The sequence below is a fragment of the Beta vulgaris genome, chromosome 4, assembly GCF_026745355.1.
Source record: "Beta vulgaris subsp. vulgaris cultivar EL10 chromosome 4, EL10.2, whole genome shotgun sequence".
Classification (NCBI taxonomy): domain Eukaryota; kingdom Viridiplantae; phylum Streptophyta; class Magnoliopsida; order Caryophyllales; family Amaranthaceae; genus Beta; species Beta vulgaris.
In genome coordinates this window covers 55,218,437-55,231,983 of record NC_079205.1, presented here as the reverse complement: position 1 = coordinate 55,231,983, position 13,547 = coordinate 55,218,437, and the positions used below count along the sequence as shown (strand labels likewise).

General features: G+C 35.5%; 1 protein-coding gene across 2 annotated transcripts; it reads right to left on the bottom strand.

The window, feature by feature from the left end:
• Positions 1–3,038: 3,038 nt before the first annotated feature.
• LOC104890662 (uncharacterized) lies at positions 3,039–7,696 on the bottom strand. 2 transcript variants are annotated; one of them, XM_010676234.4, is made up of 5 exons: positions 7,380–7,696; positions 6,018–6,358; positions 4,903–5,007; positions 4,766–4,813; positions 3,039–3,457 (listed from the first exon to the last, which is right to left on the bottom strand). In XM_010676234.4, exons 2-5 carry the CDS (start codon positions 6,288–6,290, stop codon positions 3,218–3,220), a joined length of 666 nt encoding a protein of 221 aa, XP_010674536.1. In that variant the 5' UTR covers positions 6,291–6,358; positions 7,380–7,696; the 3' UTR covers positions 3,039–3,217. The 2 variants fall into 2 exon arrangements, with proteins under 2 accessions (XP_010674536.1, XP_010674537.1); XM_010676235.4 differs by lacking the exon at positions 7,380–7,696 and adding an exon at positions 7,303–7,366.
• Positions 7,697–13,547: the final 5,851 nt, after the last annotated feature.

The following is a 13,547-nucleotide window of genomic DNA, read 5'->3' as shown; positions in this document are numbered from 1 at the left end:
ACTATTAAGCTTAACATAGATAGAAGTGAAATTGTAGAACTTGATCCAGTATCAGACGCACCTATCATACATGGTCTACACTTGTGCTTTTTAAAGGGGAGAGGGGTAGAAGTCATGGAGGGCACTGGATATAGAGTACCATAAGATATTAAGAAGTCTGACATCTTCTCGAGGGTGGATTTCTTCTATAACTCGGGAAACGTATACCCCAAAGTACCTACCTCAAAGTAGCATAGTTTCCATTATCTGTGGTGGGACTCGTTGAAATTAATTTGGAAAATGCACCATTTGCTACACATTCTTTCTCACAAGGACACAGGTGAGTAAAGTTAAATGTGAAGCCGGCTATTTTGAATGATAATGGTGGTTATAAAATTAGTTGTGTGGCACCACCTAATGGGATGGTGGCTCCACCAGGTTACTATTTGATGTTTGCGGTGAATCAAAGGGTGCCAAGTGTCGCGCAATGGGTTCAATTGATGGTTTGACAAGATATACAAGGGGAGGTGTTGTGCGAGGGGTGGGGGAGGGGTTGCGGTGGGGAGGGGCAGGGGTGGTGGGAGGGTTAAGGGTTAGTGTTAAGGGTTAGGGTTTAGGTCGGGTAGGGTTCGAAGTTAGGGTTAATTACGTTTTTTTAGGGTTATATTAAACAGAAAGTTGACGGTAGGGTCACGTCAGGTATTTTTCCAAACCACAGGGGTACCTGGTGAATTTTGGAAAATGCAACGGTACCAGGTGAATATTAAGAAACCTATACCCTGGTAAAAAAACCGTATTTTATACTCTCTTTTACTCATATAATATGAAACTCTAAACTATTTTTCTCTCTAAATCAAATTTCTATATTTATTTTAACTCTATCTACCCACAACCGACGTAACCTATCCACACTCTATTTCTTCTGTTCTCTTTTACTTGCAACATTTTTATTTATGGATATTTCGATTAAGCTGCAACATTACCTACTTCGAATATTCTTTATTTCTATCTCTCTCGTCATCACATAGTACCTTTTTTATCCTTTCATATCAACTCTCCTCATCACACGATTCTCTTTTTATTCCTCCCTATCACTCTCCTCATCTTCATTAATGTGTCTCCCCCAAGTTGCAAATAAATCTGAATAAAGAAAGTATACTCTTAACATTATTGGTGAGCGAGACCATGTAACTGATAAATAAAAAATTGTATCTGGAACAAAGATTGGTTGAAGGTTCGAGGAATAAGGAACTGGAGCCAATGGAAATCAATTTCGGTTCTAGGTACCTAATCAACTTACTAAATTTCTTTGTACTTCCTCCGTTCTAAACTGATGTTCAGACTTGAAATCTTGACACGCTATTTAATATTATTACACAAAATCTTCTAGTTTTTTTTCCAATATATAACAAAAATTACAGTCATTGTGGGTTCTTCTTTGATTTGTCCTAATTAGCATATTAATAATATCAAATTTTTAATTACTAATACGTAATTACATGTCTTAATAGTCAATTAGTGCACAAGTCGAGCTAGTAACATCAATAAAGAACGAAGGGGATACATCATTTTTTATTTAGAGTAAAGCGAGGAAAAAAATCCCAATACTAACAATACTAATTTCTTTTTATGATCAAAATGTCACGTAAGTTACTTGATAATGTTTTAATTTTGTGATTTTTTTCTTAATTCTCATATCAATTTGATATACAAATTTATAGTTCTCCTATATTTGGGATTGAGCACCCTGTTTTGAAACTGGATCTATATGATACTCCATTCGTTTCAAAATAGTAAGGCATTCATGCTTTATAGAAATTTGCTTTGACCATAAATATCTCTCATAATATAATAAAAATTATATCGTTGGATTCGTCTAGAAAAATAATATGATAATATTAATTTTTTAATTTTTTTATCCACATAAATTGAGAGTAATTAACGGTCAAAATTTAACCTTAAACATCGTGCGTGCCTTATATTTTGAAACGGATGGAGTACTTAATTTTCGAGACCTATCCAACAATAATATCCAAAAAATTGAAACTCATAACCATAACCGGTTACAACTGTGTCCGACTTTTTATATCCGAAACTTGTCCAATGCATTGCTATTCCAATTTTGAAACTTGCAGATATTACTAGGTTTGAAATATAATACTGTCACTCACCCATACTTAATATGCATGTCCAACATTAAAAAGACAAATAATTGACGACATAGATAATCATAGTTTTGCTACCTCTCCTACTAGTAATCTCACTAAACTTCAATACTATCAATACGTTTTATAAATGAACATAAAAAATCAGAATGGCTACTAAAAAGAATATTAATGAATAAATTGGATTCATATATCATTTTTCGGTTTATGCTTAAAAGCAAAACAAAAATTGCGAAAATTATACTTATGCGTAAAGCCAAAACAAAAATTACGAAAAATTATATTTATGAATCAAATTCGAGTTATTCGACTGCGATGGATCAATTAAGAGTTGTTGGACAATTGTGGTGGATCAAATTCGAGTTGTTCGACTTTGTAGTTTGATCAAATTCGGCAGAACTAGTAGCTGGAATAAATAGTGTACACATGCATCCCGCAAAAAAGAAGAGATATACAACCAAGAACCAAGCTAGTTTCAAGAAGTGAATGATGAACCAGTTAAGGACAATTGATGTCCATTACTGAAAAAGTCTTGTGTCCATACCATTCAAATTAATGACATTGAAAAACCTTCAGTAAATTACTGCCTGTCTCCAGCTCTTGGGAACAAATGCATATTTATTTATGATGTTCTTAAATCATATTCATCTCATTATATTGCCTTCAACCATCTGTTCTCCCCAGCTTATTTTCAGTTCAGTTAAAGTGCTTTTACTCTCACATATCACTATTCATTTCAATTAAGTTCAGTTCAACTGTTTTACGCCGAAGAGAACAGGCCCTAGACTCTTACTATCATAATTGAGTATGAAAGAAACTGCAATTATTTCCAGATAATATACACATGAAAAAAAAAGCAATGGAATCCACAAGATAAACAGACAATGAGACAAATGAGAAGGAAAAGGAGAAAAACCCAACTTGTAATCAGCAATTTAAGACGGTTTACTCCAGCATGTAATAAACATGTGTCCATGCCCGGCACGCCGAATACCATTAGCCAACCAATACAAACTGACACAAGTAGTGGACACAAGACACAACACAAGTCGAGCGAGTTGCTCACTAGAGTGCTAAGGCAAAGATGCAAGTACCTCCAATAGGGAAGCTACAAACTGCATCTGGGTTTCCTCGTTTATAGTTGAGAAAAGAGGTACATGTACAAATAGGGACATTGTCCCGTTTTGCTCCGCAAACCAGAGTGAATGGTAATACACGTAGTTACAGACAAAGCGTCCTGCATCATCCGATGTCATCACCTCATAACCTTTCTTCGTCAAAGCGGATGTGATCTCCTCAACCGGGAGCGTAGTCTGGATTATTTTTCACAAAAAAAGAAATCACACTTTCAACTACTGATGATAAAACTTCATAAAATGCAAGATGGAGAACCTAGTATTAGGATATTAAAGGAGGCATAAACAAGTCTCTCCACTTAATTTACCTCATTCCATAATATACATCAATCAGAATATCAATGGACTATTATTTGTTCGTTTATGTGGTGACAACAGAATATCAAAGACAAACATAAAGAACAATAGATTTACCAAAAATGTACATAAATCACCCACAATGCTTTGGCTAGTAAGTGGCCAATATGAATTCCTTATAAACAGATGATTGCATATATACATGCAGAGGCATGAATTGCTTGTTTTATACATTTTATCATATTCACAAACTAGACAAACATTGGATTAGTTTTCTTTGTTTTATACATGAATTCCTTATAAACATATCAGTCTTTCAACTGGTGATTGCATATAATACACGCATATTTCATACTCACTAAATTAAGGAATGTTCTAGACTTCTAGTATACTTGTTTGCGTTTTGGCTGCCTAGATAATTCAAATTTCAAACAATAACCAAAACCAAACAGCAAGGAGAAGAAAGGGGAGTTAACACAATTTTTTAAGAGGGCATTTGGACAAAGATCATATTATATACAATAGAAGTGGTATGGCAAGTAAGTGGCCAATATGATAAAAAGGAAAAAAAAGAAAAAAAGAAAAAAACAATGGAACACCAGAAGCAAAGGCAGAGACGAGTCTAGTTTGCAATTTACCAGCCAGCACCTATTCTAAACTTCAAACTTCTAAATTCAGAAACCATTAAAGAATGCCAATCAACAGGCTAAGTAGTTTACTTTTTGTACAGGTATGGAAAGTATTAGTTTCAATGGAGCAAATATGTAACAAGAAACCAGCAAATTAGTTCCCCCCCCTGTTTTTCATCTTTCCCATTACATCTCATGGTTATGAAGACTTTGAATTGACTTAATACATCAACAGACAATTAAAAGATAAGATAGCACAGAATCTACTGCCGTTAGTGTTTACTATCATTCCTGCATTTGCAGTTGCTCTTCTTTTCTCTATCTATTACTGATTGAAATGTAAATTCAAAGTGGTTTCTAAAATAGCACTGAGACTTCATCTTCATCATGTGTCTTTGACACCAAAGTCGTGACATATATTCACTAGATAACAGAAATTTCCAACTTCCAGAAACAGAACTCAATCATTCAAAACCTTGAGGTGGTTTTCAGCACTAAAGAATAAATATGAAAATTGACTGCGAACATGGTAATTGAAGGATGAATAAAGCCAATTTACCTTTCTTGTTCTAGAGATCTCTCCATCTGCAGGGATAATATGGACTTTCTGCAAGTAATCAGAAAAAGAGTTAGGCGCTGGAGAAACAGCAAGTAATGCTACAATAAAGGAGCACAATCAGAGGAAATCCATATAACCTGAGGTTTCCATCCCATCTCATCAGGGCAACGAAAAGTGGCTTCGTTGAAAGCCTGATTCTCAATGGCAAATCGGGTAGCACCGCTATTTACTCCTAAATGCACCTGTAAAGGACAAAAATCAAAATATTTTAATGCGCCATAAAAGACTTCTAACAGGGCCCTTCCTTTCATTCTTTCTTTCCGTAAGGGTGGGGAGGGGGGGAGGATGGGTGGAGAGAGATGCGAAATACATTCTAAAGGATGACTCCTATGAGAATAAAGATAGCCACAGTGAGTGATGCATCTAAACTTGAGGGATATACTCTGAGATGATTTCCACTCATCCTAGGGTGCTTTTGTTTTCATTCTCGCAGGCTGGATAATGACTTATTGTATGGTGTAAGTATTTAACCAGCTTCCCCTTTCCATAGCAAAATATGCCAATAGTAAAAAGGAGATCATTTTCAGTCCATTTCAACCATTTTATTAAGATTAACAAGGTGAGATTCACATCCATTTCACAATCAGGTATACTAACTATTTTAAGAACAAATCATAATGCCAATAGTGAGACTACCTCCTTTTAAATCTACCCATACATATTAGTCTTAGTGACAATCCCACCAAAACACATTGAAGAATCAAAGGTTGAGCAAAGTCGGGGTAACTTATTCTCATAGAAACATAGATACTTTTTGTTACTCTTCTACTCCAAGTGGGAAAGTCCTATATATATCATGTTCCCCACCACATGACATAGCACATATATGGTAGCTCACACAACTTCTTGGATTTCAATTAGTCGGTAGCACTATCTAAGCATGCAATGAGTAGTAATAATACCATAAAAACAATTCAGAAGGTTGAGTAAATATCAAAGTACAATTTCCACGTATCAATAGACAGAACAAATGTGCACAAGTCAAACTGAATACAAAAGCGCAGTCCTGGTTCACAGACTCAACAATTTATAGTAGCATCAAGCCATCAAGTGATTGAAATTCTACTGGAGCAAAAAGTATGGACTTCCACATACTCATGACAACTCTTTAACAATTTTCAGATATATGATGAACAAAAGTGATCAACCAGTATTTGACAAACCATGAAGAAGAAAATATAGAGAGACTGACCCATATAACTTTCCCAGAATTTGGTAATTCTGAATCATTCCCGTTAATGGCAGATTGCAGCGTCTGGTAAAGAGGAACAACTGCCCCGTGCCCTGCAGTCTCGAGAATATTGCAGCTTCCTAGAGCCAGACCTTTTGGTAAACCCTTCTTCTCCATGTACTCTTTCAAATTACGCACGATCGTCTCAGTTGGATTTTCGGCAACTCCATGGAATTTCTTAAAACCCGTCACATTAACTGTTACTGGTGATGGAGCAGGACCTTCTGAACCCATGATCCAACAATCAAGATACTACTGAGCAAATCTATAAACCCCCAATATGAACTAGAATGATTAATAACCTGCACCAGAAGACATAAATTTAACTTAAGAACAGAAAATTCGCAAACTATATGCAACAGGAGCAAGTTTCAGATCTCCGGTCTGAGCAACTATAAGCATATGTACATCAGTACATGTTTGCAAAAAGCAAGTATTGAAAAAAAGAGAGTGTTATTTATGTATATTGAGTAAGTGTCACTTCATATTAGAAAAAGATCATCTCAAGTGAATATTGTTAACCCAATTTAAGCTAAATTAAACAGGAATATTCCAAGTACAGGAAGTGTTAAGCATCATGAAGTTCTACAAAGGGAACTCAAGGCAAAGAATCAATCACACCCTAAAGAGAAAACATATAAAAACCAATGAGATACACTTAAAAAGTTAAAACCCAATTCAGAAATCTGAATACCAATTCACAATTCTTAAACCCAAACTGAAAATCTGTCTCCAAATATAATCTTCTAACTAAATTCAGAAATTTCTTAGATTTGGCTGACCTATGAATAATCAACACCAAGTGAAAGAAACGTGAAGCACAGAAATTAAAACAAACCAATAATTAATCTCATCAACAGAATAATCATGTTGTTCAAGAAAGCAGCTAATTTTCTGGAAAACAGATGACAACAGGAGAAAATAAAATATAAACAACAATTCTAATTTTGAACAACCTCAAATTCCCAGCAACAAAACTCAAACTACAAAAAAGAAGAAAAAAAGACCCAAAAAGCGGAAAAATCCACCACTAAAGCAAACCAAAAATTGTGTCAAAGTTTGAATTTTGACACGCAAATAAAACTTACCCAGCAATCAATCAACCTAATACATGAAACAATTACTCAATTCAAAACCCAAAACCCAAAAATCCCCAAATTTAAGAAATTAAAGCACATATCAACAAAAACAAACAATACCCATATAGAACTTATCAATAAAAAGATCCATAACCCAGAAATCAAACCTGAAAAAGACTTGAAATTTAAACACTAAGATCACAATTAAACAGGAAAAAGGAAAAAAGGAATAAACTTTGAATACCTGTTTATAGCAACAACAATGAAGAAAAAGAGGATGATAAAAAATGGGTATTTTTCTAAAAAATAATTGAGACAACCACCAGTCTTATCTGGTTTTCTTTGATTAATGTGATGAAAGATTCCAATGAGATAGAAACGAAGGAAAAAAAAGAAATGAATGAATAATTATATACAAGTAGAAAACGTGGGTGATTGGCGATTGATGAGGGTGATGAGAGTTGTAGTGGGAAGGTCACTTTCTGTGCCTCTAGAAAGTCTTTATCTAGTAGAACTATTTGTGCAAGAGGTGAGAGAATTATGAAAGTTTTTTTTTATTTTTGGAGTTTGTTAAACTATAAGTGATGAAAAAGTCTTGAATTTTAATTTGTTATGGGTCACATTGTTCGTCATTGTACCATAAAAAACAAAACGAATAAAGGAGCAAAGTTTTTTTGGTTGTATATGGCTTCTAAAAATATCAATGGGTGGGTATGGTTGTAGTAATCTGGTAAGTGTAGTTGAATGAGGATTGCCACTATTTTGATTTCGGAGATGTGTAGGTTTGAGTTATCTAGTTGGATGGTCTTTCCTCTTTGAGCAAAAGAATTTTTTTTAATTCGAGTAAATGTTTTATTCAATTATTTTGACTTTTTTTAATAAATTAATAGTTTGGATAAACTCTATTATATCAATTAATGGATAACAATTAAGAGGTTCTTTGACTTTAAGAAACACACTCCCATAGTATAATGAATTTTAGCCAATCAATAACATACTTCATCCGTCTCAAAATAAATGCAACATTTTCTATTTTAGTAAATGTTATATTAAGTATACCCACTTTCTGCTTCGAAGTGGCAAGTTAGATGCATCTCAAAGTCAAAGATTCTTTTGGAGTAAACTATGGGCCTCAAACCTCATACCCAAATGGAAAATTTTCATGTGGAGGCTTATTCATAAGGCCCTAGCCACTAATACCAACTTGATAAAACGAAACGTCCCAGTGCAATCTAGCTGTTATTTTTGCCATCGGCAGAATGAGGATGAAAACCATCTCTTTCGAGATTGCGAAATTTCAACCCGTGTCTGGTTGAGCTCAAATTTAGGCATCAAAACGGACTCGAGCCAGATTATCCCCTTAGGATAATGGGTAAGAAATTTCCTTCAGTTGTTTTGGAAGGAGGATGGAGTCAAATCAGAAAGAGCCAAAGAATTCGTAGCTACTCTCTGGTCGATCTGGATCCACAGGAATAATATTGTTTTCAGACAAATATATGAAGACTCTACAAATATTATACAGAGGAAAGACGCCCTTCTCAGAGAATGGACTGAGAGCAAAAATTTAAAGGAAACTTCGCGTAAGAATATCCTTTTCTCATCTGGAACTCAACAGGACATTCCAAGCTCTCAGACCTCTAATTGCCAGGAAGATATATGTGTCATGGTGGTGGATGGGGCGTGGAAACGGCATAAGGCTAAGCATCCACGAGCAGGAATTGGTTGGTCAGCTAATGTGAATGGGACTAGAGCCTTTGAAGGCAATTCAATAATTGTCGCCTCGTCGTCTCTTCAAACTGAAGCATATGCTGTCTACGGAGGCATATACGAAGCAAAGTTGAGAGGAATCTGACACCTTCAAGTTCACTCAGATTCAGTGGAAGTTGTCCAAGCTATTAGTAACCCACATCAACCCTTTGAGATTGCCACCTTAATGCACGACATCAGAGCCTTACGTAGGGAATTTAACTCTTGTGAAATAAAGAAAGTTGGTAGAATGGAGGTCACCCTAGCTCATAAGTTAGCCGTTGCAGCTAGACATGGTAAATTAGTGTCCTAATTGGTCTGTTTGTTCTTGTCGCCAAAAAAAAATGTTATATTAAGTGCAACATAGCTATCATTCTGAGCTCTCTTTGGAAGTAATCAAAAAGTTTTCTTTTGTATGGTGGTTTATCTGGTTCTATAGAAATAGAGTGATTTTCAATGATGAGGGCATCAGGCCTCGTCGTGCTAGTTTCCAAATTAATAGTTTTTTCGGTTTTTTCACCAGGTACCCATATACTTTATTAAAATTCATAGTGTATCCCTAATTTAAAAAAAAATGCACCGGGTCCCCTTATTATTTTCACAAAATGCATGAAATGTCCTTAATGACTAAAGGTGTTAAGTTTTCGTTAGTCATTAGGGTTGATTAACCTCTTTAACCCCTCTAACCCTAATTAAATCCTAATTAACTAAGTAAATCCTAACATCTAACTTTATCCTAACCCTAACCCTAATCCTAACTCCCTAACTTCAAACCCTAACCCCATCACCATCCAACCAACAACACCCCACCCCCACCCAACAGCCACCATCTCCCTTCCCCTTCCCTTTCCCCCACCCCACCCCCACCCCCTCCCTCGCAACACTCCTCTTCCTCGTCGTCCTGCGCAAATTCTCCGTTGCGAATTCTCTGTCGCGTCGGTCGGTGAAGGGAGGGAGCCGTCTCCGTCGCAAATTCTCCGTAGCGAAAAGAAACCTTATAAAATATTTTTTGCAAAAACAAACCAAAAAGTTAATTATTTTTGAAAGATGAAACTTGAGACCATCTTCCGGTGTTGACCCTTATCTTTCCGGCGTTGACCCTGTCAATTTTCCGTCTTCCTCCATAATCACCACCTAGCCACCACACCAACACCTGCCGCCAACCCCCCACCACACCAACCACCCCTCTCCCTATTTTCCTCACCTATCCAGCCATCCTCTCTCTCACTTTCCATGGTTCCCACTTTCTTCTCTCGCACCTCTCCTCCTCCTGTGTGCTGTCGCTTCATACTCTGAGCCACGTCCCTTCCTGAATTACCTCCCTCTTCCTTTGACTTTTTGGGTTTTTTGTTTGAATCTCAACTTCGAACACTTGTTTTTAGAAATTTCAGCTTGAATCTCAAAGTTTAAACCCAATAATCGAATTTTAAGGTTTGACTATCAAAGTATCAAACCCAAAAATTTGATTCTTGAGTTTTTAAGTTCGAGATCTGCTCATTTGTGGTTTTTGGTTTGATGTTGAGTAAAGGTTTTCGAGGTAGTTTCCATTTCATTTGTGGTGGTAGTGGGTAGTGAGTTTCGTGGTGGTGGTGGGGGGGGGGGTTCATGGTGTTATGATCATATGATGATGGTGGGTACAAATTTTCTGGGTTGCGGAGGGGGGATGAGGTTGTGGAGGGGGATCCGGGTGGCGCAATGGTGGGGTGGACGAAGGGAGAGGAGAGGGGGGAAGGGAGGAAGAAGGGAGAGGAGAGAGGGTAGGGGTGAAGCGGTGGTGGTGGGCTACCGCCTGAGTGGTGGAGGGAGGGGTCGGGGGCTGCTAGTGGGGTGGGGTGGGCTGCAAGTGATGGGGGCTGGGTTGGGGGTGAAGTGGGGGGATGCAGGGGTGGGTGGGGGGCTGGCGGCAGATGTTGGTAGTGGTGCTAGGTGGTGACTATGGAGGAAGAAGGGAAATCGCTAGGGTCAACACCGGAAAATGGTCTCAGGTTTCATCTTGCAAAAATAATTAACTTTTTGGTTTGTTTTCGCAAAAAATACTTTATATGGTTTTTTTTCGCAAAACTGAACTCGTAAAAGTTTTTTTTTGGCAAATTTTCCTTAGTTTAATTAAGTTGTCTAATATCTCTTTTAATTGTGGTCCCCAAGTTTCTCTCTCTAGGTGCCTTGTGCAGTTACTCTATTTTGCACTTATTTAGAAATGGAGGAAGTATTATACTAATATCTAAACGATAACCTCCTTACAAAAAAGTCAGATCAGCCAGTTGTTTTAAATCTCCACATGTTTCATCTTCAAACCGTTTTTGCTTTAAGAAACTATACAAATTATTAGAATAGGCCATTTACTTTTAACATAAAATTACACGAACCCAAGTCGTACATTATCCTAAAGTCATAACAAGCTTATTTCATCTCACTATATATAATCCAACACTATCCTTATACATCTCGTACAATCGCACCAACCAAATCGTCCATTCTCTTCTCATTCCTTTGTTTCCCTTTAGATCTCGAACTAGAGCAGACGGGTTTCAAAATAATATGACAGACTTACCAAATGAATAAAGCTAGTCACTAAATGGATTAAAGAATATGATTACCGAGAATGATTACTAAATATATTATTCTGGTCACTATATTTATCTAATCACTCTATTAAGAAAGGTGATATTGTTCTCTTTTTAATATTGAGTTTGAATCGTTGCATGATTTATTGAGTTCGAACCGTTTCATGATTTTAGGTTAAAAGTAGGTGGATTACAAGATCAACTGAAAAAACTAAATTATTAACTTTAAGAATTGGTTTATTCATCGATCTTATAAACATTTTCTCTAAACCTCATTGAGCACCCCATATTTTTCTCCTTGTTCATAAGAGCTTCTCATCATAGTAAATTTTGATTGAAAAAATAGTAATTGAACACCATTTGAAATACATGGTTGCTCAATGTCCCAATTCATATATGTTAGAGATATGATCCGCTCCTATTGCATTTAGGACTCTATATAGCTATCCTTATCCTATTTTTGTAGATAATATGGGCAATGCATTTAGAGCTTGTGGCTAAGATTAGGACTCTTGTCTTACTTTATATATTAATATTGTGATAAAATTAACGAGAAGAGATGATAATTTATGGAGAATTTTAATATTAATGTTAAAGGTGATCGTGGATCGAAATTTAACAAAAAGGATGGATAGTTTTTAAGCATAGAAAATGCTACACAAACAAACATAATTTTATTAGTCAAGCCAAAGAAAAATATTGACCAAACTCCTCCAAATGAAGCCAATTTCGACTTTTGATTAACCATGCCAATTTGAACTTCTTATTGCAATTTGCATCTATCCTAAACACTTGAGGATGAAATTAAAGATATAAATCAATGGATGACAAATAACTTTTGTGCATAACCAACTATACTCAAACTTACTCCCTATAATAATACTCTTGTTGTTTACATGTTTTCTTTAAGATGAAAAGCAAGTTGGTAGGGTTGTTAACTTGCCACATCAACTTGATTCACGCATTTAAAGGGACATATATTAATAGTATATCATAATATTCTTGATGTTACAATGTATGAATTGTGATATGTGTATTATATCATCCCCCTTACGCCTTTGGTTTTGTTGGAGAGCAAAAAGATTGGGGGCAAATTACATGCACTCAGCACTAGCCCTTAGTTTTATAGTAGCCACTAGTTTATACCCCACAGGCCACACCTTATTGATCTTATTCACACATGCCACAACAAAGTTTACGCGGTTTTATTATTTATAATTTTATCCACATCATCAATCTATCATCACCCTTATTAGTTATTAACTAGTATATGTACTCGAGCATTGTCCCGAGTTGGTATTGTTTTTCGAATTTGATATGTATTTTTTTCCATTTCCATTAAAATATATTAAGAAAAATTCAACATTTAAAAGGTTACAAATATAATAATGTGGACACTTAAAACATGATTAAGAGTTGGTTGAGATGTTAATTGTGTTATGTATAATAGTAAGGCTATGTTTAGTTCACCTGAAATTTTCTGATCTGAACTTATCTGATCTGATCTGAACTTATTTTTTCTGATCTGATCTGATCTGAACTTATTTTTTCTGATTACAAGATCTTATCTTTTAGATTTTTCTCAATATATAAGAAAAAATATAGTCATGTGGGGTCTTGTTTGATTTGTCTCAATGAGTACTTTATTAATATTCAATTATTATAATTTTTACTAATATGTAATGAAAGATATAATGATTTTTAAATATAAGCATCATCTGAACTGATCTGATCTGAACTTATTTTTTCTGATCTGATCTGGTCTGATCTGATTAGATCTGAAATAAGTAAAAATAAGGTGAACTGAACATAGCCTAAGAGGTTGCTGGTTCAAATCTTGTTGTAAGCTAATTTTACTTTTTTAATTGACATGACTTATGTACACATTGAATAATATTAGCGGAATAATAGAGGTGTCACATGACGTATATACATTACTACGTAAGCGTTTTAATATATTTGTATAGATAACTTTACCAACATTAATCATCATGTTACTAACAGAAAAGTTGTAAAATTAATAGAAAGTTTGTCCACTTAAAACTAAATTATTTGCATCTAGAAACTAGAAAGTATTGGATGCCCTCGAGTAGCTAGTTTCT

Excerpts from the sequence above, each read along its gene's own strand:
- LOC104890662 (XM_010676234.4), bottom strand. The coding sequence starts at position 6,290 with ATGGGTTCAGAAGGTCCTGCTCCATCACCAGTAACAGTTAATGTGACG. Across the intron at positions 4,814-4,902 it reads AGATGGGATGGAAACCTCAG|AAAGTCCATATTATCCCTGC; the intron begins GTTATATGGATT and ends GATTACTTGCAG. Across the intron at positions 3,458-4,765 it reads AGATCTCTAGAACAAGAAAG|ACTACGCTCCCGGTTGAGGA; the intron begins GTAAATTGGCTT and ends AAAATAATCCAG.